The sequence below is a fragment of the Grus americana genome, chromosome 2, assembly GCF_028858705.1.
Source record: "Grus americana isolate bGruAme1 chromosome 2, bGruAme1.mat, whole genome shotgun sequence".
Lineage (NCBI taxonomy): Eukaryota > Metazoa > Chordata > Aves > Gruiformes > Gruidae > Grus > Grus americana.
In genome coordinates this window covers 15217641-15243306 of record NC_072853.1, presented here as the reverse complement: position 1 = coordinate 15243306, position 25666 = coordinate 15217641, and the positions used below count along the sequence as shown (strand labels likewise).

Below are 25666 nucleotides of genomic sequence, written 5' to 3'. Positions count from 1 at the left end.
TTTCTCAACACCAGTAACTACCCATTCCTTGTATCCCTGTGCAGGCTTCCAACCCACGCAGCATAAAACCAAGCTGCTCTTCTCTACCTCTCGGAGACCGGAATAGCCCGGTTTCCCGCTGGCTTCACCGGCCTGCCAGCCACTCTCAGCTTATTTTGTTGCAATCCAAAAAACACGCCCTTCTTCGAGCATTGACACATCTCCTGAGTGTGGACACCCTTCCCGCAAATGTGGGTCTATGTTCGTCTTACCTAACTGCGGCAAGGAGAGGTTCCTGCAACCCTTCTGGTGTTTAGACACCTTGATCTTGGACGTCTGTGTCTCTCCCCTTCAAAGAACACAAGGACCTGATCCATCTGATACTGACAGTGAATTTCCATTGCATTACGTAGGACTAATCATCCTTTACGATGTATCATTTCACTCATCTTAAGTACCAGAAGGAGAGCTGAAGCCCAATACCAGCACCACACCGTCGGTACTATCAATAGACAGAAATCTTGTTTTGTGTGCTGAAAGTTCTGCGCATCCAGAATGATATATGTTCTAGCTGCCAGAAAGTTTATTTATTTATTTACAAGTGGAAGAAGAGTTTCCTTCTTAGATAAAGAAAAAAAGGAAAAAAATATTCTCCAGAAAATTCTGTCTTCACCGTTATTGAACCACGCCCTGTCCTCTTCATATAAGAAATATTGCCAAAGCCACAATCTTTCATCATGTGGTTCCTTTTAAATAACCTCCTAGGTACTAAAGGTCAGGATGATTTTAAAAAAATAACCTGGTAGTATGAAAGAACTTTTTTTAAATGTGAAAAGACAAACAGAGGAATCCTACGCAAACTTGCCATAAATACAAGGGATGAGGATGATGATGAGTGGAATAAACTACGTTCACATTGCGTTCACTTGCTTTACTTTGTCTCAAGTATTGTTCAGTTCAAAACTCTAATATGAAAATAAAATTACTCAATGTATTGCAATTCTGAGTCCATTCTTAAAGTCTTTTCCCATAGATTTGTCCTTCGACTCCCCTCAGAATAGCCACTTACACGACTGCAGCCTTAGCTTTGTAGATATTTTTATCCATCCTCACTACTGAGCTTATTGCCAATATTGGTTCTACCATCTAATTAAGGTGAAGGAAGAAAAATGTAAAACTCTCTTTTTTTTTATAAGTTATTTTTATCTTTTTTTTCTTTTTTGCTTCTCCACATTATTTCAACAAAGAAATATTTTGAAGGGTGAGCATTTCCTATATTTGACGCTTTGTCCAAAATGGAATAGTTTCTGATAGTCTGCAGAAATTGCTGGTTCTTTTTTCCAGAAATACTTGCTTATTTCTGAGCCACAGTTTTGAATTACTTCAAGGCTGAAAATTCAGGCACTTCAAAGGTGATTCACAAGCAAAGCAGATACCTCTGCCTTGGAGGTGGCAATGTTGACCCGTACCAGGACGGGCAGGCTGGGAGTCTGAGGGCGATGAATGGTTTTGTTTAATTGAATTTGTCACCACAGCCTGTTGAAGCCCCCAGTAGAAGTTGTATTCATGGTGTATGGTGTGAGTGGGTGCAAATGTGTGTGCATGTGGTGTTCGGTTACAAACGTGTGCATTCCTAATCAATTCTATGAACCTTCATTATCCAACTCTCTAAACTTTTTAAAAGCTATATACTATCAGGCTTTATTTTAAAACATTCAGTCTATAGCAGACTGTGTTATTGGTCAGTAATTTTACTATGAGAGCGCCCATGAGCCATAGTCAGGGACCAGGAACCTGTTGTGCTTGGTGGTGTGCATAGTGTTAAAGAAAGATGATTAAAGAGCTTAATATCTAGTTTCTTCTTTAATTTCTCTCCTACTCCAAAACATGGTGTATTTTCTGGGGCCCAGGAGACTGCCTCACTAGAGAACAAGCGTGTATAAAAAAAGATCTAAACAACAGGGCTGTAGAAGATTTTGAAATCGTAAGGTTCTGCTTTAGACCCACGGTATTTGTTGTTAACTGAGGGTTGTTTCCACTCTTTGAGAGCATGGCTAGACAGATGACAGCTGAAGAACCTGCCTGAAATCCCATCTCACCGCTTCCCTCAAGTATTACTGAAACTGCATTTCCTTTTTCTCAGCAAAGGAGAAGCCAACACGGCGGGACAACCTCTGCCCGGGGCAGTGGAGGCAGCGGAGGCAGCACACTCCTCTCTCCTCCCCGTCCCTCTCCTCCTTTCCACCCCAAGGCAGGGGTGGCCTCACGGCTAGCCGGGGGCTGGCAAAACATTTGCCTTCCCCTGAGTCTGGTCCAGAGCCAGACTGGGAGGAGGGCAGGCGCTGTTACCTGGGCAGGTCGGGGTACCCTGACCACAGCATCCCTCCGTGTCACCCCCAAGGCCCAGCTCTGGCCGGTTGTCCCCAGCCCTCGGATCTTCCTCCTTCCCCCTGCCTCTGCGTTCTCCGTGGCACAGTCACGGGGACCCCTCTCCCACCTGCTGCCCGTCGCACACCTCCTCTTTCCTCCTGCATCCTTCCCTGAAAAACAAACTACCACCCCCAAACCCACATTTTTTCCAAGCAACCCTCCCACTTTCTGTTTGCCTCACCCTCTCCCTCATTATCCTGGGTCTCGCTTTTGTTTGTCTTGGCTATTTTGGGCTGGAGGCTCTTTGGGGACGGGAGTACAGTTTACGTGTCGCCTGCTCAGGATGTGAAGTGTTCGATTCCTTCCAGCTGAGCAAAGCTGAACTGATAAATGAGGCATAAACTGGCTGAGAAGTGTCTAGTGAGCATGGGCACCTGGTTACCTGAATCAGCTATAATTCATTAAACAGGTGTAACCTTATATTTAGGGGGAAAAAAATCCCATTTTAAAAGGCATAGGTAATAGTTTAATGCTAAGGTTTCCCAGGAAATCCAGTCAAGGCTATACTCTACTGTAATGAAGTATAGCACGTTCATACGGTAGCTATAGCATAAACTATATACTCTTGGCTCTGAGCACCTTCTTCAGTATTGCCATCCACGAAGGACCACAAACATTTAGTGTTATTTACGAAGGGAGTTACATATAATTAGTTGGAATATGGAAGTATAAATGTATAAATTAAAAACAGTACCACGTACTAAGAAGTAACTCTGTTTTTCCCTAGCCAATAGCTCTGTGAAAGTGATTCCACTGATACATTTTTTAACTATATTACTACTTGATACTGTAACTATACTACCAAATGCTAACAGGCTGTATTAAACAAAGCTAATGCGGAAAGGATTAGGATGAAAATATTTTTAAGACATGTGTGGGATTCCTCTTTGTTTCACTGCCAGTAAGATGATTATTCTCGTTTTAATACCAACACCACCCCAAACCTCCACACCTGGCAGAATCATGGAAACATCTGGTCTCTATTTTGCAAATTTGAGACTCTGTTGTTATCATCTTTTAAGTCTTTTAATTATATGTAAAAACAGTTTCTGTTGTAAAAGTATGTAAATTATTTCAAATGAATCAACACAAAACTAGGAATTTTTTGTGTGTGTTCAGCACCATTTCTCAGCTACACTGATAAATGAGATGTTAATATATAGCATGTGAAATATAAAAGGGAGTTTATTCCTTTTGATACAAAAAGTGATGTGAGAATTCAGTGAAAAATGAAACCCCGGTATTTTAATGCAATATGTCCCATTTGTACTCTCTGTAAGGAGAGCACTTCTGACGAGCACCTGTCCTATCTTCCACGGATCTCTTTCTCATTCTTTGCTTAAGATCCTCTCATCTGTAATAGAGGAATATTTGCCATACAAGGCTAAATGCAGATGGCTTTTCCTTCCTTTGCGCAAGGGAACAGAATATATTGAATACTCAAGCTATGGTCACGTGCTTTAAAGAAAAAAAAACCAAGAGTACAATCTCTCCTTGCAGGCACCGAAGCCTTTGGCTTGCACTGTGAACGATCACTGGCCCTTAAAATTATGTGAGGCTCTGATAACAGCATTCGCACACTCTCTGTTCCCTTTTTTGGGGGCCCGTCTCTTTGCAGGTGCCTCATTCTGTGGCTGAGGGCAATGGTAAATGAGTATTACTTTTTTTTTTTTTTTTATGTGACCTCTCTGTGCTCCCTTCCTTTAAACATAGTGGCAATATGTGAGGCTTTCCAAGCCCGTCAGGGCTGTGCATCATCTTTCCTCCATGAAATTACAAGCTGTGGTTAGGGCAAAGGTTGTGAGCTCTCCAAGAATGACGCCGGGCCAAGAGTGATGTTGGGCCAAATGCATCTATGGAGTTGTAATCAGAAGTATCGCAACCGCCCGGGCCCTCCGAACCAGAACCTTAAATACTTTTTACCTTCTTTTGCACCTGTACAGTGACCATGAAAATCCAGTGCTGGTCAATATTTACTTGGCTCACATATTAACTACCACACCAGACAGGGAGAGCCAAGCACAAGATAAGGTGCAAAATCCACATGGTCTGTCTCTGTTATTCGTTCCTACTTCAGAGTCAAGAGTAAAACACCAGTCAAAAAGTAAATTGAAAAATTTAATTGTTTTATAAAATAAGATTATGAAATTATATGTAAAAATCCAGCTTCTTAAATATGGTACATTCACTTCCTCACAGAATATTTAAATATTCAGGTCACTTACGCTACATTTTCCCTGTATTTGAGTTAAAAATCATTGGATAAATTAAAACATCCCTACCAAAAGATACCACAACTTATACAAATAAAACTAAGCAATAATACTTTTTTTAAATACAAAATTTAAAGAAATTAATAACTCTTAGAGCATGCTACAAAATTTTGCCAGAAAAATATATGGGATCATTTCTGTTTAACTAGAAAATATACAGTGTGCTTTTCATTTCTCTTTCTAAAATTCAGTCTCATACAATTTCCATTTAACTTAATAAATATGTACAACAAAAATGTTTATACCTCGAAGAATATAAATAGCAAATACTGTAGTAGAGCCGGGTTCAGCATTCTTTTCTCCTTTAGTGACTATAGTGGGGCTTTTCAACTCTGAATGTGCAAAAATGCAGAATCAGGCTCTTAGTGTTATCAACAGGTTAATAGCTTTTACAAAAGTGATTTTATTAAAACCAAAAAAACCTTTCCAAAAACACTGCAAAAGACTTAGAGCTATTCCAGTCAGGCATTTCTATAAATAGTAAGACATAATGTAGGGAAACAACGTTCCAGTTTAATTACTGCTGGCAGTAATTAGGGAAAAATAGTCAGTGGAGAATGAAAAATATCTTGAATTAGACACATCTAACTTTCACTGATTTAATTTGGTTCCCTACCATTTCTAAAAGGAGTTTCTGGTATAATCTATACATTGTAAATCTGTGAAGAAACTTAATCACCTTCTTCAGACTTTGGATGGTTGGTTTTGGAAAGTGGTATGTTTTCAAGTGCTTCAGTCCATACATTAAACCTTTAATGGTGTCTTGGTCGCCATTCTTTATTCTCCACAGATTGAGAAGCTTCAGAACTTGCTCTGTAGGTTGACATAGTTTCATTGTGCGCTCAATATCTTCTTTTCCCACTTTCTTGCCTGGTAAGCTTGCCATCAGTGTGTTGAGATGTTCAAAGGTGAGATTCGGGTGGCCAATATGCCTTAAGACACTATTTTCGCAAAGATTGATATCTATAGAAAGCGAAAAGAAAGGAGAGGTAAGTGCAACGCTTACAACTTTACCATGGCCTACGAAAAAACTTGCAGATTTCAAGGTGAATATTCCTTCCCTTTTTTATGTTATTTCAAATAGTCCTCTCAGCAATGCTTTTTTTTTTAGGCTCCAATTACGAAAGGCACTTAAGAATTTAATTAACTTTTCAAATATAAACAGCCCCAAATTACAAACAAACTTAGCAAGTATTTATTGCTATGTGCTTGTTTCCATTTCTGTAAAATGTTCTGTCTATGTGACAGGACTCCTAATATTTGGTTCCAGTGAATGAAAAAATTGCTCTTCTTCTTCAGAAATGTCTAGGCAACTTTGCTAAAATAGTCATTTTCGGTTTTGAAGTATTCTAGACACGTCACAGTCTGACATAAGCATACATATTAAAAAAGAGAGGGAGAAAAAAACCATTTCTGCAGCATTTTTCAAATCTATTCCGACTGGACAAAAGATTGTTTGAATGTGGCGGTTGTTGATGGTGGCTTACATGAAAAGAGTTGGCCTGCATCTCATAAAAACCTCGGTGTTAACATTGCAGCACTATTTCACCTTTGACACCTGTCTTGGCAGATTCAGCACAAAGGAAGCAGTGAATTGACATGACAAATAAGTATCGGAAGGGAAAAAGAAGGTAAAGCGCGCCTGTGTATTTCTCACTCCCTTGTGTTCCCATTCCGTGAATAGATGTCCTAGTCCGAGCTGTCAATCTCCACTTTACAGAAAACAAATTGCACTCTCAGTTGCAGGCATCCAGCTCCCTCTAACCTCAACAGCCACTGTTCAGGTAGAACAGTGGGAAACGTTTTCCCCACTTGATCAAAATTCTTCATACGTCGCGCAGTCTCAAAAGGGGCTCTTGGCTGTGACACCACGCACGCTCCCAAGGGGGCTACAAGTCTGGGAAGAATTCAGTCCTCGACTGATCGGGAGAAGCTGAATTCTCTTCCTGCTTCCCCTCGACTTCACTGTGCTTACTGCATCAATAAATCTCAGTCAAGCCCTGCAGGTCCTCCTCAGAGCCGAACACATTACCAAGAAGTATTTGATCCCAAGCAATTTTTAAAATGCCATTTAGAAGGTTGCTTTTAATATATGTGCTATCAAAACAAGGTACCTTGAATAATCTTCTTGACCATATCCTGTTCTTTGTTTTGCTGCTTCCATGAGTTCATAAGCTGGAAGGTCTGCTCTTGAGTACTGTGCCTTTGTTTAATCCTCTCGATATTTTCTGTGCTAACCTTTGTCCCAGGCAAACTGTCTGCTAGTATGTTCAGCCAGTTAGGTGTGAGATGAGTAGGAACAGCAAACCTGAAGAAAGCCTCCTCGCACAGGGTTACATCTGAAATGAGAAGAAGAAGATGTCAATTGTTCTGATCCCTGTTACCCTGCTTGTCTCTGAAAAAAGAGCAAGCAGCAAGGACGATAAGAAAAAATGTTTAAAAAACAAAGAAGTGGTCTTTATACTGCTGTTGCTTTCTGTGCTTGAGTTCCATTTGGTCTGACCTACAGTAATTAAAACTCTACTACGGCCATCACCAGAGCAGGCAAATGGCTAACAAGCTAGGTATTTTTCTCATAAATGCTGATACATTTAATTATAATTAAAATGAATGTATCTTTTCAGAACACTCTTCCTTAATGTGATACATACCTATTCCGCATTTCTGAGGTGCCGTATCTGTATTTTCCTGACAGACGTTGTCACGAACTGCATTTCCCTTCAATGCTATTTTGAAACCCAGTGCGCTACAGTTCGTGTGCTTTACACAGGCTGCTTTGGATGATGTTTCATTTGAGAAAAATCCTTCTGGACATCTCTTACATACAGTGTCACTCTCAGGAGTACCTGTGGAAACAGGAAAATAGCGCCTCCAATTACATGTAGCCTCAACTGTGAAAAAAAAACCCAACACAAGAATGCAAAAATAAACGAAAATATTCCTGAAGAAATCACATTTAGGGAAAAAAAACCCCCACTTTAATTTTTAAAAACAAAAATAGATTCTTTAAGAGAATGATGCTCCTGCTGCACTGAGTAAATTGTACTCTTACGTACACTTGTTACCAACTTTAAAATCAGTAATTACTGATTAAATCAGTAATACAGTAAATTAATATCTTTATATCAATAATTACTTGAGTCTGTTCAGACATTACATGATGTCTGAACTTCATCCTTCAACTGTACGAATATTCCATAAAATAATTAAATGGCACAAGAAACTCCTCTAAAGTGTTTTCTGTAATATCCGCACAGAACCTCACTTGAAAGGCTTACTTTAGTTTTAGCTAAAAATATAACCCAACTAAATATCAACTAAATGCCTTCTGAAAAGTACTTTCCCTGCTCAAATATTAAATTATACAGGAAAATAGCATTTCAGTAACATTTTTGAACTTTTTTCTGAGCTTGAATAAAATATTATTTAAAGCAAAGAAAGTAGATCATCCAATATAGTGAAAATATTTAATATACATACATGTTTTGCTTGGTGTTTTACTTTTGTAAGCCATAGTTTTACTTCAGAATCAAATATATGGTACAACAATAGAATAACAATATATGGTTCTATCACATTGACAAAGAGGAAGAAAATTAATGCATGAAATCTGAAACAATGCAAACAGTCTAACCACCAGTGGCAGGAAAATAACAGCACCAATAAATGCTCTGTATTCACTCTTAATTCATCTTTATTCAGCCAATATTTAAGCAAGTGCTTAAAGTCTAATATTTAATGTTGTACTATTGAACATGAACTTAAGCACATGCTTAAAATTCTTTGGAAATAATTGGAAACTATATTTGAATAAGAAAATGCCTCCATCTAGTGTATTTTGGAAGTATTTACATGTGGATACTTATTTTAATGCTAGCTTTTAAGTAATTTTTTTTTTATTCGGGGCATTTCCTTAGAGAAAAAGAGTACGTATCTCCAGTTTTCAACCAGCTGTGAAATAAGAATACTTGCATACACCTGACCTAGCACTTCTTTCATCAGACAACAAGTGAAAATGAAAGAGAAATTTTTAGTTGTGCACCTGAAAAAATTAGAGACCCTGTATATTGCCAAATTCCCAAAAATGCTCTGCTTTCCACAGCCAGCCCCCAACCTGCCACAGCAGCATCTGCCCTTGGGTTTTCCTGTGCAGTTCTGGGCTGTACGAAACTGCAGCCGGCACCTGCACCTGAGCAGGCAGCAATTAACTTTGCTGAGAAGTCTGAATTTTTAGCAAATTTCCCTGCTACAGACATGCTGCTGTTGTGTTCTGGCAGCGAGGAAGGGGAAGAAAGGAGAGTCCCTGCAAACGGTGTGTTGTTCTGCTCTAGAGCTTCCCGTATAACCTTCGCGGCACGAGAGGGAAATAAACCGGGTAATCCATCAAGGTTCTCAGGGTTGAGCAAAAAGTCACCTTCCAGCTTTTTGCCAGCTTCTTCTTCGCTGCTTATCTGGCTGCTCTCATTCAGGGCACAAACGGCCGCAGCCCGGCCGCCCTTCCGCCGCTCCCTCCAATTCACCTGGAATCCCCCATTCTCCCCAGGGAACGGCAGCCGCCGCCGGAGAGATAGTGCTGCCTCGCAGCAGCGCTGCCTCCCCAGCGCGTTGCTGCCAACATCTGCCGTGTACGGGGCCGACCACCGCCAAAAGGAGCAAAACCTTAATCTACACTCACAAAAGGGGACTTCCAAAGTAAAGTGATCTGCTCAACGTAATCATGAGTGACCGGCAGTGGGGAAAAAGATTTCTAATGCTTTAAGCTTTGAATGAGACACTGGACCACACCATCTCCCTGTGTGGCAGTGGAAGCATATTTTTCTATACTTTAGGTTCTATTTCACCTGAATTTACTTTGTCACAAAGTTCAAGGATATCATATGGCAGAAACCAGGATCACAGTGTGGTCCATGCTTATTAAATTCTTAGTCGATGCCTCACCTCAAAAACTGACTATTGACACAGGGGGATGCAATTATTTTTACAATGTTTTCATTCCTTGTTTGAGGTCTGCTTGGGTTTAGCTGGTTCATTCTGATGGGCTTTTGGAAACCAACTTTCCAATAAATTACACGATTCGACAATTTATCCTGTTCCAAACTTTGTTTCGTTTTGAACTGAGGGATTCATATTTGTCTGCCAAGGTTTCACGGTGCTCACAGGGATGCAGCAGGCTGGTTGCTCAGAGAATTTATACTTCTTTGTTCGTCTCCCAAACGGTCTTTCTGAGAACTTTGTTTCTGGCCCCTTTTGACTCACTGCCGAGGTACAGTGGAAACTCATTAACCCAAGCCCCTGGGTATAATGATTTAGGTTAATGATGGTTTATAATATGGAAATACGGTAGCTGCCAGTGGAAATGCTTAACAGTGGCAAGGGCATCGGGGTAATGCTTAGTTAACCAATTACTCAGGGACTAGCGAGCAGCAACAGCAGGGACATTACTCCTTATGTCAAAGTTGTTCTCCAATGAGATGTTCATAACCCAAGACAGGACTCACAACCTGTCATTCAGTATAGCTCTAAAATGTATGGGCCAGCCCTACTGTTTCTCACTGTATATACGTAATTCCTAGGGAAGTAATTCTGTAGTCTGGAGACTGGTTGCCTACAGGTTCGTGTCTGAGACGCTTTGATTTTCTGTATTCCCTTCTTCAGTTATCAATCTCCGGTACAATGACAGTTTACAATTCTTTCAGGCTGTATTAAATACTGGAGCTAAACTGGGCTGTGACATTTGCCAAATGATAAATGATGTATTTTGTTTTGAGAGAAGAACTTATTATTGGTTTAACAATTTACGTTGTCTTAAATGAAGAATACACTCCGCTGAAAAGTGCTGCTTGGCTCTGTATCCCCACCAGACATACAGCACAATGCCAGCCTGCCTGACAAAGAAACAGTTGTTTGTTTGATAATAGTAACGGTTTCCACTTAGGATGCTGTTCATTAATTATTACCACACATTGCTGTGATGCTAGAGCTATATTAATATTGTTATAATTATACACTTGGTGTCAAACACGTAGTGCTCCTGGTGTTTGTCAAGATACACAGTTGCTTGAAACAGCAGATTTCAAAATGAAAAACATTATTATTTATCACACACACAAATACTACATTCCAGATAATGTTCCTTTAAAAGAGGCAATCCATCATGTTTCTCATTAGAGTGCAATTTGCTACATTTGCTACTGCCATTAAGTTATATATTACAGTAGGAGCAGGGTATTCCACTGAGAAATGTTTCTTTGGCTACAGTCCAAACAATGCAGACTAGGAACAGGTTCAATTGCCTTTACAATTTACTGTCCTGTAATTTCATCTGGACGAGCCTCCTTCCTAATCTTGTAACTGCCATGAGCTGTTGACATGCTGTAGAGCTCTAATTAAGCCTGTGCGTATCAAAAAGCAGTACATACCTGGCTGTGCAACGCCGAATCCAGGAGGACACTCTGTGTGCTTTAAACAAAACTCGAGCTCCAGGTATCTGCCTGCAATGCACTCACAGACGCGGTTCTGCGTGCTGGTGCACTCCTGCTTGACGTACTGCAGCTCTTTGCAAACGGCGTTGCAGTACTGGCACTCATCGTTGCTGTTCCACTCTTCGGCGTAGTACTGATCCGGACACGGGGCACACTGCGTCGGGCTGGTGGCTGTACAGTGCTGCTTTACGTAGCTCCCAGGAGGGCACTGGTCACACAGCAGTTGGCGAGATGTCCCTGGGCTGTAATGGGGATACTTGGGGGGAGAGTCGTCCTGGATGGTCCACTTCACAGAAACGTCCAAGAGCTAGCAACGGGAAAATAAAACATCACTCGCTTCAGTTCTGGGAAGCACCGTGGTCACAAAGAAGCCTAAATTTAAATGAGTTTATGAGTCTGATCATGTTGCTAGCTTCAAAAAGATGTTTGAGTTAGAAATTTATAAAATATTAGCCAGCTTCCAGACTCTCCCATGTCTGTCTTAGAATGGGAACATTTTAGGATCTTATCCAGCAAATCTTCCCAATGTAAGTACTTCCTTGTTCCTCCAGAGATGTAGATCCTGTTCTCCCATTTACACCCTTTTAATATCACTGGGCAATGATCTTTTACCGCCTGGCACCAGAGAACCTGGCCTGTTAGTTTCATCGGCACCACGCTCAGTGCACAGCAAGGTGGGGATCCTGCACTCCTGTGTTCTGAACTATCAGGTTCTTCAGATGCAAAAGAAAAGGTATGTGAGCATACAAACCTGACCAGCATACTGCACCATTACCGCAGATACCTTTAGAGGTGATTCCTTACAGTATTTCTTTTTACCAGCAACAAATGGTTAGAACAATATAGGTTACTTTTTAATGCCTTCCATTTAATCTTGCACTGAAATGCAGCAGCGCTGGGGATAAAATGTGGCAGCTACATCAAGTATGAAGACACAGCTTCCGACAGAGGTAAAGAATGCTGCAGTTTATGGAGGGTACATTAAGGACTTAACTGCATGAGCCAGGCTAATGCTTTCATTTCCTATCTAAAACCACAGGCTTACGGCCGTCGTGAGGACCTGGTTCAGCACTGGCACACGTCACGACCGCTACACTCCTTCTGCTTCCTGCAACGTTCTGCTTTGCTGATGCCATTTTGGATCTAGCGATCAGAGATGGCCCTGGCCTTCTGCCGAGACAACCTCTGTATCACGTCATTTTGGTCTTGTAACTGAAAATTTGGTTCTGTGATTCCACCAGCCTACCAAAAAAACAACTCTCAGGCTCAGTCCCTACGTACTGTCCCGAGCCCCACGGGGTCCACCAGCAGCTCACTCTCCCCAGAGAACCTGGCTCTGTCCCAACACTGCATGACCAACATGCTGCTTCTCTTCTAAAACTTGTACATCTTATACAGATGACGTAAACTGGCTCTGAATGAAGATTTTTTTCTATATACCCATTCAAAGTATAGATCCAGCTGACTTGTCTTTGTTGCTATTTTAATCCCAGTCAGCCAATATAGAGTAGCCAATTCAATTGCAAGAATATATTTTCCTCTTTTCCAATGCAGATGTCCCCAAAGTGTAAGTGGAATTAACACTTTTTATTCATTCAGACTCTACATTTCCTAAAGAGGCTTCACCTAAGGGCCTCACTTCTGCCACAGCATGGCACTTCTTAAGTGATAGTCTTATTAAGCTTGGAAAGGACAATTTAATCATTCATCTGTATTAACACAAGTCACAGCGCTTGCACCAAGTAATACTAGGTGCCTAAATTAGGAACTTTTACTGCTTAAGAAAATATTCTTCAGTACATTCTTCTGCTGCCTGTCTATGAATCCACTTTTTATACAGCTATACCTAGACAAGTTGAAGAATGAATTGCAGACAGCATGGATATTCTCCACAGCCTCTTCTAGCTACCCTTTATTAATCCCTGTAACTTGTCTGATGTGTGATTTCTACAGGTGGAGCTCCCACCTTTTCTTGTGGTCTCAATGCACAATCTCTTCCATTGTGAGAAATTCCTTATTACTCATTGAAGTTTGGTGTACCACTCCATTTTTCTTAAATGACTGGATCTATTTCATGCGATCTATTCAAGAAGAGGGTGCAGCACATTTTTTAGTAGTGAATGGCTTTCCATTGATGAAAAATGCACCCACCCTTGGTAAATCTACAGCTATTGCTCTAGTAAGAAGGAAGTCCTGCTAATACCATTAATTGTTGATGTGGTCAGGTTTTCTTCTACAGTTTTCATTCAGTAACAGATAATACAGCACCCCAGAGTCCAAGACTTGCATGGACCCACGCATTCCCTTCGCACAATATAACAGACTGCACATGTGGCACAGATGCTATGGAGGCAAGCATCAACCCACATTTCATGCAGATGTCTGTGGAAACCCAAGACAATACCCAGCACAGATGAAAATCTGACACTGAAAATTATTGGGGATAGCAACCAGACTTGCGGGCAGCATGTCCTCGTGCACAAACGCCAGCTGTCCTTCTCTGCAATGCACAACCCACAACAACCCCCAGCTGCCACTGCAGCTGAATCTGCTCCTCTGGGTCATGCCTCTGCCCTTGGTGACACATTTTCAGGTGCCAAATGGTTAGGTGGACCGTTTCAAGACTGCTCAAGTCCCCTCTGCAACATGCAGGAGTAAGAACAAGGTCTTCTCTATTTTCCTTACTCAACAATTTACATTGGAACTCATATATGAGGCAAGTGAGAAGTTTTGCTGCTGGGGATGATTCAGGATTAGAAATAATTCAAATTCAATAATTGGAGAGCATGGGGTTTTGTAGGGAAAAATGGAGGCACTTGCTTCCTGAAGAACCTACAGCTATGTGAAGCAAGCCAATAAAAATTGAAAATAATTCGACACGAGAGGAATCGATTTAAACAATTGAGCAAAAAAATACTTGAACAACACATGTGTGAGACCATGCAAAGTTTTGCCTTTCGAAGTACCAATAGCTATGAACTATTAATGGCAATCAAAATACTATTAATCTACATGAGCATAATCAATAACCATAATAGTAGGATTAATAAATAAGTATCCCTAAAAGGATGATCAGTCTTTGAATTTGTTTTTTTCTTTGTGTTTTTAAAAAAGAAAAGCACCTGTCTTCCCTTCCTTCCCAGAAGCACATGCTGTGTGGCTGCAGTAATCCACCCATCAGTGGCTGAGCCATACCTATGCAGGATCCAACTCTTATTTAGTAAACAATTATGAGAAAAGAGTCTTCAGTCAAGCTAAAGCTATAAATGCAATCAATATCTCAGCATTTTACTGTAATATTTTATATGTTGTTTTCAACATAGAGCAAGATTACTATTACTATTACTGTTTGAATGCTATGATCCTATTAGTACAGTGAGCTGTGCAAGTCATTGCCACAGGACATTGTCAGGAGCTGAGTTCAAAACGCAACTGGACATCGTAATGGAGGAAAATTCTAACAGAGGGCTATTAAACATAAACATCACCTTTTGATAAGGAAATCTCAAACCAAAAATTGTTTCAGTCTGGAAGAGTATTTTGGAAAAATACTGCTATTTTTCTGCCTTTTTCTTCAATTTCCTCTATGCATCAGTTATCAACCCCTGCCACAGACAGCATACGAAGCTTTTTAGGGCTTTTTTTCTGGATTAATTTTTTCTTAGACCCAGTACAGCCATTAGGATGTTGTTAAGTACATTTCTAGACTCCAATCCCCAATACCACACTTCTTCCTAAGACTACTGTAGGTCCCTTAATAATACTTACGAGAATAGATTAGCAAGATTGTCTTCGATGCAGACTGAAAACACCTAGCACACATGAGTATTCTGAATATTAATATGCAACCTGAAAATCAGAAGTCGTCCTTGAACCCACATCAAGTGCTAAAGTAGATGCAATCCATTTTTCAGAAGTTTTGCAAAAATGTAGGAAAAATGGTGGAAGGTAATTAAGTATCATTTTTACTAGTTTTACTGCAGCAACTTGACACGAACAGAATGAAAAGACTTTTTTTGTCCCTGAGCTCACAGAATAAGCTAGAGGGGAACGTCACTAAATTGTTCTTTCTACTGGCCTAAGACACATTGAATTTGTGCTTACATTAGCAAGTTGGGTCACCTGTTACAGCAGATTGGTAGAGCAAAACAGATGGCGCTGAGCACCTGACATCCACGTTAAGTATGATTCAGGGAGTTATTCTGGACTAACTTCAGTCTGCTCTCATGGACTGAGCATGCATTAGCAGTTAGAGCGCATCTGGTGTGTCTCTGGAGTCCATCTCTGGATTTACTTTCATCAATCCAGTTTACTTTTGTAAATCCACTTTGTGCACTCCAAGTCTGCTCTGATGTGCAAACTAAAATACAGTAAATAAGGATGATCAGGAGAGGCCCTTCATGTTCCTGAATTAAATTAAAATGCTAATTCAATGCATTTTGTGTCATTCCTGACATTTCTCCTCCTAAGCCATGCTAGGACCAACTTGCTAGCAAATTCTCAGTCATATAAAACCTCTGATTGACCTGAATGCCCATACTTAAAGGTAAGCAATGTAGTAAACATCTTAATCTCTGCTGTAAGAAATAGCACTATTTGAGCACATGAAAATGCCGTGATCAGAACTTACTAGTTCTGAACATTGGTCTTTCTCAAAGCTTCCCTCTGCCATCCAGAGGGACCTTGACAGGCTGGAGAGGTGGGCCCGTGTGAACCGCATGAAGTTCAACAAGGCCAAGTGCAAGGTCCTGCACATGGGTCGGCGCAATCCCAAGCACAACTATAGGCTGGGCGAGGAATGGATTGAAAGCAGCCCCAAAGAGAAGGACTTGGGGGTATTGATTGATGGGAAGCTCAACATGAGCCGACAGTGTGCGCTTGCAGCCCAGAAAGCCAACCGTGGCCTGGGCTGCATCAAAAGAGGTGTGCCCAGCAGGTCGAGGGAGGTGATCCTGCCCCTCTACTCTGCTCTGCTGAGACCCCACCTGGAGTACTGCATCCAGCTCTGGGGGCCCCAGTACAGGAGAGACATGGAGCTGTTGGAGTGAGTCCAGAGGAGGGCCACGAAGATGATCAGAGGGCTGGAGCACCTCTCCTATGAGGACAGGCTGAGGGAGTTGGGATTGTTCAGCCTGGAGAAGAGAAGGCTCCGGGGAGATCTAATTGTGGCCTTCCAGTACCTGAAGGGGCCTACAGGAAAGGTGGTGAGGGACTGTTTATCAGGGAGTGTAGTGACAGGACAAGGGGTAATGGGTTTAAGCTGAAGGAGGGTCGATTTAGATTAGATGTTAGAAAGAAATTCTTTACTGTGAGGGTGGTGAGGTGCTGGCACAGGTTGCCCAGAGAGGTTGTGGATGCCCCATCCGTGGAGGTGTTTAAGACCAGGCTGGATGGGGCTTTGGGCAACGTGGTCTAGTGGAGGGTGTCCCTGCCCGCAGCAGGGGGGTTGGAATTAGATGATCTTTAAGGTCCCTTCCAACCCAAACCATTCTAGGATTCTATGATTCACAGAAAACAGGATTTCTCCCTAATTCTGCTGGCACTGGTCTGCTTTGCACTTGCTAGAGAAGGTGGCATGTTCCAGTTTGAAAGAAGGAAGAAACTAGAAATCTGGCTTCAGTTTACTGGAATCAGAAGTAGAGGCAATGAGCATGTTCACCCTCTAGTGCGTAAGAAACCAAAGCTGGAGTCTACCAGTACTACACTTGGCCAAGTTATGGATTTGTCATTCAGAAGACTGCATAAAATTCCGTTCATCCTTGTTTAGGAAAGGTTATTTCAGCCCAGAAGTACTGAGAAAGATGAGGATATGGAGAGCCTCATATTGAAGGGGATCTTGACTTATTCAGTATCTTGGCAATTCAAAACAGTACCTATAGATTCAGCACAGATAGACAGTGAACACAGACAGAGACAACTTTCTCCATTAAAGGATAACACTGGCAAATGAAAAGGGGATTCTCTCATCAGAGGAAGTTTGGGAACAGCCTTTTGCTGAGAAGCAGGTGCAAGAAACCCAAGTAGTTTAAATATAGCTCCCAATGCATTTCTGAAAGCAAATACACCATTTGGTTTCCTGGAAGAGCTGAGGAACATACTGAAAAGATCTAGGCAGTTTCTTTCAGTTTCAAAGCCTAAGCACAGCCTCTATATCCCAACACCAATGGATACCAGTGATACTCAATATCTTGTTCTTCTCAACAAATTAACTCTTGCTATGATTCAGAGTACACTCAACTGCAAAGGGGTTTCTTAGGGGTACTGAAATACAAGGGTTAATTTAAAAAAACAATCCCAAATGTTTTCATAGAATCATAGAATCACAGAATGGTTTGGGTTGGAAGGGACCTTAAAGATCATCTAGTTCCAACCCCCCTGCTGCGGGCAGGGACACCCTCCACTAGACCATGTTGCCCAAAGTCCCATCCAACCTGGTCTTAAACACCTCCACGGATGGGGCATCCACAACCTCTTTGGGCAACCTGTTCCAGCACCTCACCACCCTCACAGTAAAGAATTTCTTTCTAACATCTAATCTAAATCGACCCTCCTTCAGCTTGAACCCATTACGCCTTGTCCTGTCACCACACTCCCTGATAAACAGTTCCTCACCAGCTTTCCTGTAGGCCCCAAGATGTGTTAGGGTGTTGGGGTTTTTTTTCCCCCATGAATATGAAATGCTATCAGTAACAAAATAATTACTAAAACAAAACAAACCCTAGTATCATTAGCTACATCTATCAACTTATTGGGCAAAATTCACCTGTAGTGTCATGGGCTCAGTTCTGAAAGGACTGAAAAACTCAGCCCTCCGCCATCTCCCTAGGCCACATCTTGGGTACCTCTCAGGATGGACATCTCCATGCGAGGAGTTGAGATGAACTCTAAATACCGAAATGTAAGTCTAGTGTAAGTTGGTGTCATGCAAGTAAATATTGAGAACTTATTCAAAATGAGTTACCCAAGGTTAAAAAGCAATTCTTTGCTTGTGTCACTCAACACATTAGGCCTAAAGCTATACTTTTCTATACCATCAGCATACACAGAACAATCAATGCTAACATAAAAGGCCTGTGCAGTCCATTTATTTGAGCCCTTAGAAGATGCTTTTGAAAGAGAAATAATGTGATTGTAAAATTTCATTTCAGATCTTGGGCATGAAAAAAATACACGCCCTTTTCTTTCATCTTTAAATGTAAGGCAAAGAGCCGCTTGCTTTTTCTTGTTGAATTAAAATGAACTAGAAGACAAAGCACATAAAGCAAAAATCCTTCAAGCATCATCCCCTTAAATCACTGCTTTGTGAGAGAAAAGAAAGTGGCTTTTCAGCATATGAAAATATTATTATATAGCTTGGCTTTGTGGTTTTGGGTTGTAGACCAAAGGAGAATGTTTAATTTGCTGAGAAAGATAAATCTGTTTCTGTTTTGCATTCCACAACTATTCTGAAGCATATTTTCCTGCGTGATAAATAATCGTTCAAGGCATCTGTCAGATTGCTCCTAGTGTTTGCATTGGGTTCAAAGTAAAACCTCACAACTCTCCTACTTTGCTTTCTACACAAACTATTTGGACGAAGCTAAAGCAAGAGGCCTTCACTTACCCTCAGCCCTCAGGCAGAATGCCTCACTGAAATCACGCACAGACCTCAAAGGAATCTCAGTGGCAAAATACAGCACTGAAGGATACTAAAGAGGTCCTCCCAATCAATAGCTTATCAAATCAAAACAGTATCTCTAGATTCAGTACATGACAGCATCATGCTGTCTGAGATCCATGGCTGTCTATCACAACTAACCATTGTAAAATATTTGTCATTTAGAGAGAAATGACTCCCATCCATCTGGGAGATACTCAAATCCCTTGCTGTTCTGGGCGGCCGCGTGCAATCACCAAATTTAACCTCTTTGGGCTGACAGCCATGCAGAAGGGCTTACCTCCTGAGTCGCTGCAGGCTCACCTAGTGCACAGCCCAGACGAAGGACCTTTCGGCAGCCCACAGCTGAGCGTCACGAACACAACGAAGGCTAAAGTGGAGTCGTTTTCACTGGTTTGAGTTTAGCTTATAAACCTGTTGCACCATTCTGCCAACTGCTTTAATGCAACCCACTCACTTTGGATGTAACAGGACCTACTTTTGTACGGAAGAGGCTTTGTAAAGTGGAGGCTGCTCTTTTATAGAATGAATATAACTGGGTGGCTATCCTGAGCCACCTGTATTCAAAATGGAGGATATGAACCGCTGTCTACATTTCTCTGTCAGTAAAACAGTACGTCAACAATTCAAGTCTTTTAGAGACTTTGTGAGGCACAATTAGTTGCCACTCACAAAGCAATTTAGGATTCACAAAGCAATTTAGGGGTCTAAAATATTGTTTCATTTTCAGTGGTAGGAAAACGACATTCAACTGAGGAGCAGTTTTGCATTTTATCAAAGAAGTGCTAAATTGAAAGTCTTCATTAATACAAGTTACATTTGCCTGCAAGCTTGTGGAAGAAGAAAGCAGAAAAGACTAACCAGCTACTCCCTGAAAGATGTGTCTTATCCATAATTCATATTTTGGAACATTATTGACCAGAGTGACAGCAAGATTTAGAGATAACCCAAACCTGGGATGTTGCCACCAAGACTACAGACTGCCTTTGCACTGAACAGAAGTACTAACAACCGACCATCTAGCTAGAGGAACAGTATGTCCACTATTACGTGCAAACAGGTGTTTTTCTCCAGGAAGACCATCGGAGTAGTAAATCTACTAGCATAAAAGTTAAATACAGAAGGAACAAAATTAAAGTTTACATGAGATTTGAACAGTGGGTGTTATTTAAATTGTGACAATGTCTTTTAAAAATTCTTCTGGTAACCTTGGTGTTTTATTTTTAACCAACACACATGCAGACAGACAGAGAGAAAGTCAGACAGAAAGATAACTCCTACCCCCGCGGGCTGCAAAGCCACTGCTGCCTACACACAGCAAACCCAACAGGCAGGCCAGAAAAAGCATGTCACATGCGCCCAGAGATCCAAAATAGAGAAAGGTCAACTTTAAGGGTCAAGATAGTTACGTGACAAGTAACGAGATCCAGCTCTGGGGAATTTCTTTCAATTCAGTCTGATTTCATAATGCTTGTCTGTTTGTAAGCAGTTTTAGTGTTCCAGCAAACAACACACACATGCGTGCACCACCACAGCAGGTCCCCTTTCTGAAACCTTAGCAAAGAGGCCAAGGCTGAAAAGTACATCATGTCCAAAGAGTCTTTTTTAGGTATGGTGTCTCCAAACTATGTTTAAGGTATGTAAGCCAAATACATACAACTTTGAACTGCTGTGGTGCCTCCTAGAAGAGTTCTTATAGAAAAGGTACTAAATCTACTTTTCTGAGCTCTAGCACATCTGACAGTACTTAAATTTCACAATAACTTTAAATAAATTGTTTTTAAATAATAATAAGAGTGGAATGATGAAGCTCTCTGGCATGTACTCCTGCCGCTGATGTATTTCAGCTCCGAGACTCATCTGCCAGAGGATTATGCTGAACTTCACTGAACGCTATTACTTTATGGGAGAACATAAACAGGCATATAACATTTAATCAAAATCAAAATACTGATGTGATTGTTTTATGATGGCCACAGATAAGATGCCAAGCTGCTAACAGGCCATTGCTGAAATTCCCAGATTAACTTCGCATGCTTTCATATAGACAAAGAAGGCACAACATCATACATGAGATGAAAAAGTTGTCCTGCATTTCCATTTGCTGACCACGAGCCTGACAATTTTTGCTTCCCTTGCACCATTAATTACTTTGGGTTTGTTTCTCAAAAAGCTCTTTCAGAAAGTTGTACAGAGAGTAATAAACATGCATTACTCATCGGATCCTGGAAATCACGTTGCATTTATAAAGAGCTTTCAAAATAAATGGATCTCAGTTCTAATGCTCTGCCACAACATTAATGCCACTGTACTCACCAAAACAACCCAGGAACAACTTACTGCGTAGGCATGCATAATAGCCTGCTCTGGATCTGATTTTTAAATGGTTTTCTTTGAATGTTTTCTTATCTAACAGATGAATAGCCTCCAAATAGATGTTACACAGTATCTGTCTGTATGCAGGTTTTAATTAATCTGACATCGCATGCAATTCCATACGGCTAAATGGATTAAATGACATTTTGAAGGATTTACTGCACTGCTAACATCTCTAAATTTGCATCTGGAAGTATCTATCTTGCTAAATCACCAAGTAAACAAAAACTTATTAAAGCAGGAGCTTATACTGGATTTAATAACACAACTTTTTCTGTAATAGTTACTGAAACAGCTACTAATTCATCATTTTCTTGCACATGAAGCTGAATTTTCTAAGCCAAAACAAGCACCTCACGCTTGTGCTTTTTTCTGGAGTTCACAGTGGTTTTCCCGGGTCAGAAAGCCAGCCCTATATCTGAGATCCTGACCGGTGCCGCTGCAGCAGAGATTACAGAGACAGGCATGGATGGCGCTTTTGTAAGTCAAAACCAAACATCCCAGCGTACAGCATCTAAATGCATTCCTAGATACAGTGTTTTGTGTCAGCCCGGTATGATGAAGTCTTATAAAAGGAGAGAGGAAGATAGGAAAAAAGGCAAAAGAAAAGCAAATCGTGTCACTACCTTAAGAACGGGATGAAAATCCCTGCTGCCTCCCTGGAGCTGGATGTGTCCATCGCACTCCAAACCTCACCAGGAAAGCTCGGCGTGATGAAATAAAAAGGGTTTACCAAGAAAACGGAGAGAAGGCAAAAAAACCCCAAATCCAAAAATACCCAAACAAAAAAAATCAAATCAAAACAAAAAAACCCAGAAGAAAAGCCGTATGTCTTTACAGCCTGATCTCTGAAGCTGTAATGCATCTTTAAGCCTATCTACCTCTCTGAAGAGACTTACCACAAGCGTGCAGCACAGGAACTTGTTCATTGTGGTCGGTGGAAGAAACCTCAGCGAGCTGGGAAATCAGGCAGAGAGTCAGCTCCCGCTCCAGCCTCCTAGCAGCCCGCTTACATCCCCCAACATTAAAGACACGATATATATATAGTCCCGGTGTAACAGGAAGCTTTGGCTCAGCTTTGATCACTCATTCCCTACCATGACCAAACTTTTCTCTCGTGCGCACTCTCTCTCGCCCCCCCCATTTTTTTTTTTTAAGGAACCTGTAAAACTTGATGACTTAATGGAACCGTTTGAGTGCTAACCACAGACTGGAAAATGCAGGAGGGAGTGTCAGGGGCTGGCCAGGGGAGGGTTTAATTGGGCTCCGTCTGTCTGGCTGTCTGGCTGTGCCCCCCTCCTCTCCCCTGAGCAGCTGCGGGGGGAGGCGGCAGCGGCTCCCTCAGCGCCGCAGCCTCACGGGAGACACGGTTAAAAATCCCCGCTGGAGGGTGAGCCCCGGGGCCCTGCCATTTCCCGGGGAGAAAGAGGGCTCTTGCCGGCTCGGCTCCCCAGGGGCTGGCAGGAGCGGGGCTGGCTGGGAAGTAAAGTGCGGGGAGGAAGAGGCCGTGAGGAAGGAGGATCCCCGCCCGTTTCCCTTCCCCGCTGAGGCAGGAACGCGAGGAATGGCCCCGCTGCCCCCGCCGCCCTGCCGGCGTGGCGGGCAGCGCCAGCCCGGGGGGCTTTGCCGGGAGCGGAGACCTGCGGGAGCGGTGCGGGGCTGTGATTTTCCAGTGACATTCGGGGTCCGAAAAAAGGGAAAACAGCAAGCCCTTGCCCACAGGAGAAGCCCCATTCAGGGGCCTGATCTTCCTTCCCCCACTTGTAGTTAGAAAAGGGCATTTTTCTGGAGCCCTAAGGATCAAACTTGCCTCCCTGGATTTCTCAGCGGGCTCCCTGGAAGCCCCGGGCAACCTGCGTGTACAAGGCGCAGAGCCGAGCACGGGTTCCCAAGCAAAGGTGCGGAGAAAGGGTTTATTCTCCCAACCTGCAGATATTCAGAAAGTGATGATGGGAGGCTGTGGGATCCTGGGGTAGAAGCCAAACCCAGATGTGCCTCCAGTTTTCACAGATGGTTTTCTCTCCCTTTTCACAGGCCAGACCAAAACCTCAGCTCTGGATATTCCAGCTCTCGAGCATTTGAAACGTGGGGCCCACGTCGGCTCTGGGTTGTGCAGTTTTGCCCCTTGGAGTCACAAGGCTGTGCGGGATTGGCAAAAGAGTGAGGTGGAAAAAGCCTGCATACTGTTTCACAAAAATTCAGCTACGCTAAGTCAGGAAACCATCGCCTTCAAGGACAGCCTCGCACATTCCTCTATACACATCTGTAACTGTTTGAACACCCATCAAGCATAACCTAAGACTGAAAGAGATGCTGATTACACTCGTCAGGATGATAAAAACTCAAGACACTTGAATTAGTGATGAGTTCTTTGTAAGACGTGATGTGAAAACTGGCACGGAAACCCTACCACCCGAGGGAGTGGTGCTGGCACCTGTTGGGTAGCAGTCAGCACTCGATTACTATTGCACCTTGAGTTGATGCCGTAACTGTTCTGTAATCTTTTCAGCGCCTTTTAGTACTTTAGCATCTATTCTTAGATACATTATGAACATACTGCACAGATAAAGGGACAGTAGTGCCAATAAACAGGATCTACCTCTAGATTTCTACATTTTCATTGTGGGGTGGGGGGAAGGACTGCTTTTGAAATGGCCATCTTTGACCGTTTAAGTGTAGCTATGCATGAGTACAGTATTCTCCATATAGGGACCAACTTCAAGTGTTAACAAGAACGCTATTGCGACTCCATCAGCAGAAGTTATTTAAGCAAAACTAGCTTTATTCCCTCAGAGGCCAAGAGCTGGACGTCACAATGCGTCTCTTCCTCTGAGTGGGAACAGCAAGCTCCAGTGTCAACTCAGAGGTTCTGGGAGGTGGGTGAAGCTGATTGCTTCCTGCTCAGATACAGCAGAAAGAAAAGCACCAAACCCATAGCAAGCTCCCTGTGGTTAATTGAACAGTGTAACTGAATTTCAGTGTGCTTTGGATTGGGCTGTGTCTTCTCATTGCTGGTGCCAGCCATAAATACCAACAGCCAGCTCTCCAGAGAAATAAAAATGTAGCTCATAAGCCTGTGCTTAAACAGGTTAATGTGTATGGAGAATATTGTTCATATCAGAATTTTCTAGAGTTCAAAACATTTTATGCCATCAAACAGACCAGAAAACAAATTAAAAAGGCATTAAAATTCTTTGGCTGAAAACATGGCTATTGTTAAGAAGTGGCAACTCCTTCAACACATCTGTTTTGTCTATATTTGTGTCCAGAGTTAGATTTACTGACCTGCCTGAAAAGACATTTTACTCCCATAAGCAGTAAAAAAACTGACACAGGTTAATGAGAAGAAAACAGATCCTCCTTGAGCTTATTCCACTGAATGGAAGTGAGCCAAGGTGTATCTGTTTCAGTGAGGACAGCAGGTTTGGACAGATGCTAAGGAGACCATCATCTTAATGATACATGAACATGAAAGTTTCAACTGTCTAATCTCATTGGAGTCTGTGGAGCTGGCTGTGCATGTTAGGAGGGAACTATATAGTTGTACTTAGCATGTTTGATCTGGAAATCACAAATAGACAATAAATACAGGATCCCACACTGCCATTTTTAGTGTCACTTTTCAGAGAAGAACTGCGCTTTAACAAGGTTTAAACTGCAGTTTGAATGTTTTCACAAGTGCTTTACAGCGTTGCCACTTTGCCTTTGGGAATTAGTTAAGATGTGCTTTGCAGAGCATGGAATCATAGGACAAGGCAGTAAACCCTGTAATAAACACTTGTCCATGCTACAACCAAGCTGTTCTCAGCAGTGTTTAAAAGAACCACGTTTGTGACTACATGCCATAACAGGGAAGGGACACAGCCTGAAATTGTTTTTTAAAAGTTAAGTCCCTTTAATTACTCATTATCCATAACATAGTTTACAAGATGTAATAGGAAAAGAAACTAAAAAAACCCTCGGGATTTCTTCTTTTATAACAGACCTAAAGTGGTGAATATAGGCATTAAGTAGTCCATTCCATGTTACAGTAATATGATTAGCTTGTTTTGAAAATGATTAGTTAAAAGTGATGCAGAAACAGCTTTCCAGTTAACAGAAATTGTTCATTGCAACTTGTAACAGTACATAAAACTGGAGAAAAAGGACCACTTTCATTGGGCAGACTGAAAGTTACTGATACCACATTGCTTTCGATCTGTAATGACGTGCTTTTGGTAGGACATCAGCCTATTGATTCAGTAGTAGTCATATTTCCAGACAGGTATTTATCTTTCCCTGGTTTTTATCCTCACTATTTGTATTGCTGTCCTGGATGTTATGATTGTTATAAATCTATTTTTGTTCCCATGCATCATTATAATCACCAGGTCTATAAATGGCTTTGCTCTTTTAGCCTGTCTGCTATCTGGAAAAACTCACAAGTCCAGACCAGTGAGTTGGTGCTGGCAGGTGAACGCTGCGTAGCT

The 25666-nt window shown here is 41.8% G+C and overlaps 1 protein-coding gene across 1 annotated transcript; it reads right to left on the bottom strand.

Annotated features, from left to right (window-relative positions):
• Window positions 1–4510: 4510 nt before the first annotated feature.
• TNFRSF11B (TNF receptor superfamily member 11b) lies at window positions 4511–22405 on the bottom strand. The gene is made up of 5 exons (XM_054818239.1): window positions 22097–22405; window positions 11102–11471; window positions 7334–7528; window positions 6797–7021; window positions 4511–5645 (listed from the first exon to the last, which is right to left on the bottom strand). The coding sequence occupies exons 1-5, from the start codon at window positions 22124–22126 to the stop codon at window positions 5257–5259; spliced, it is 1209 nt and encodes a 402-aa protein (XP_054674214.1). The 5' UTR covers window positions 22127–22405; the 3' UTR covers window positions 4511–5256.
• Window positions 22406–25666: the final 3261 nt, after the last annotated feature.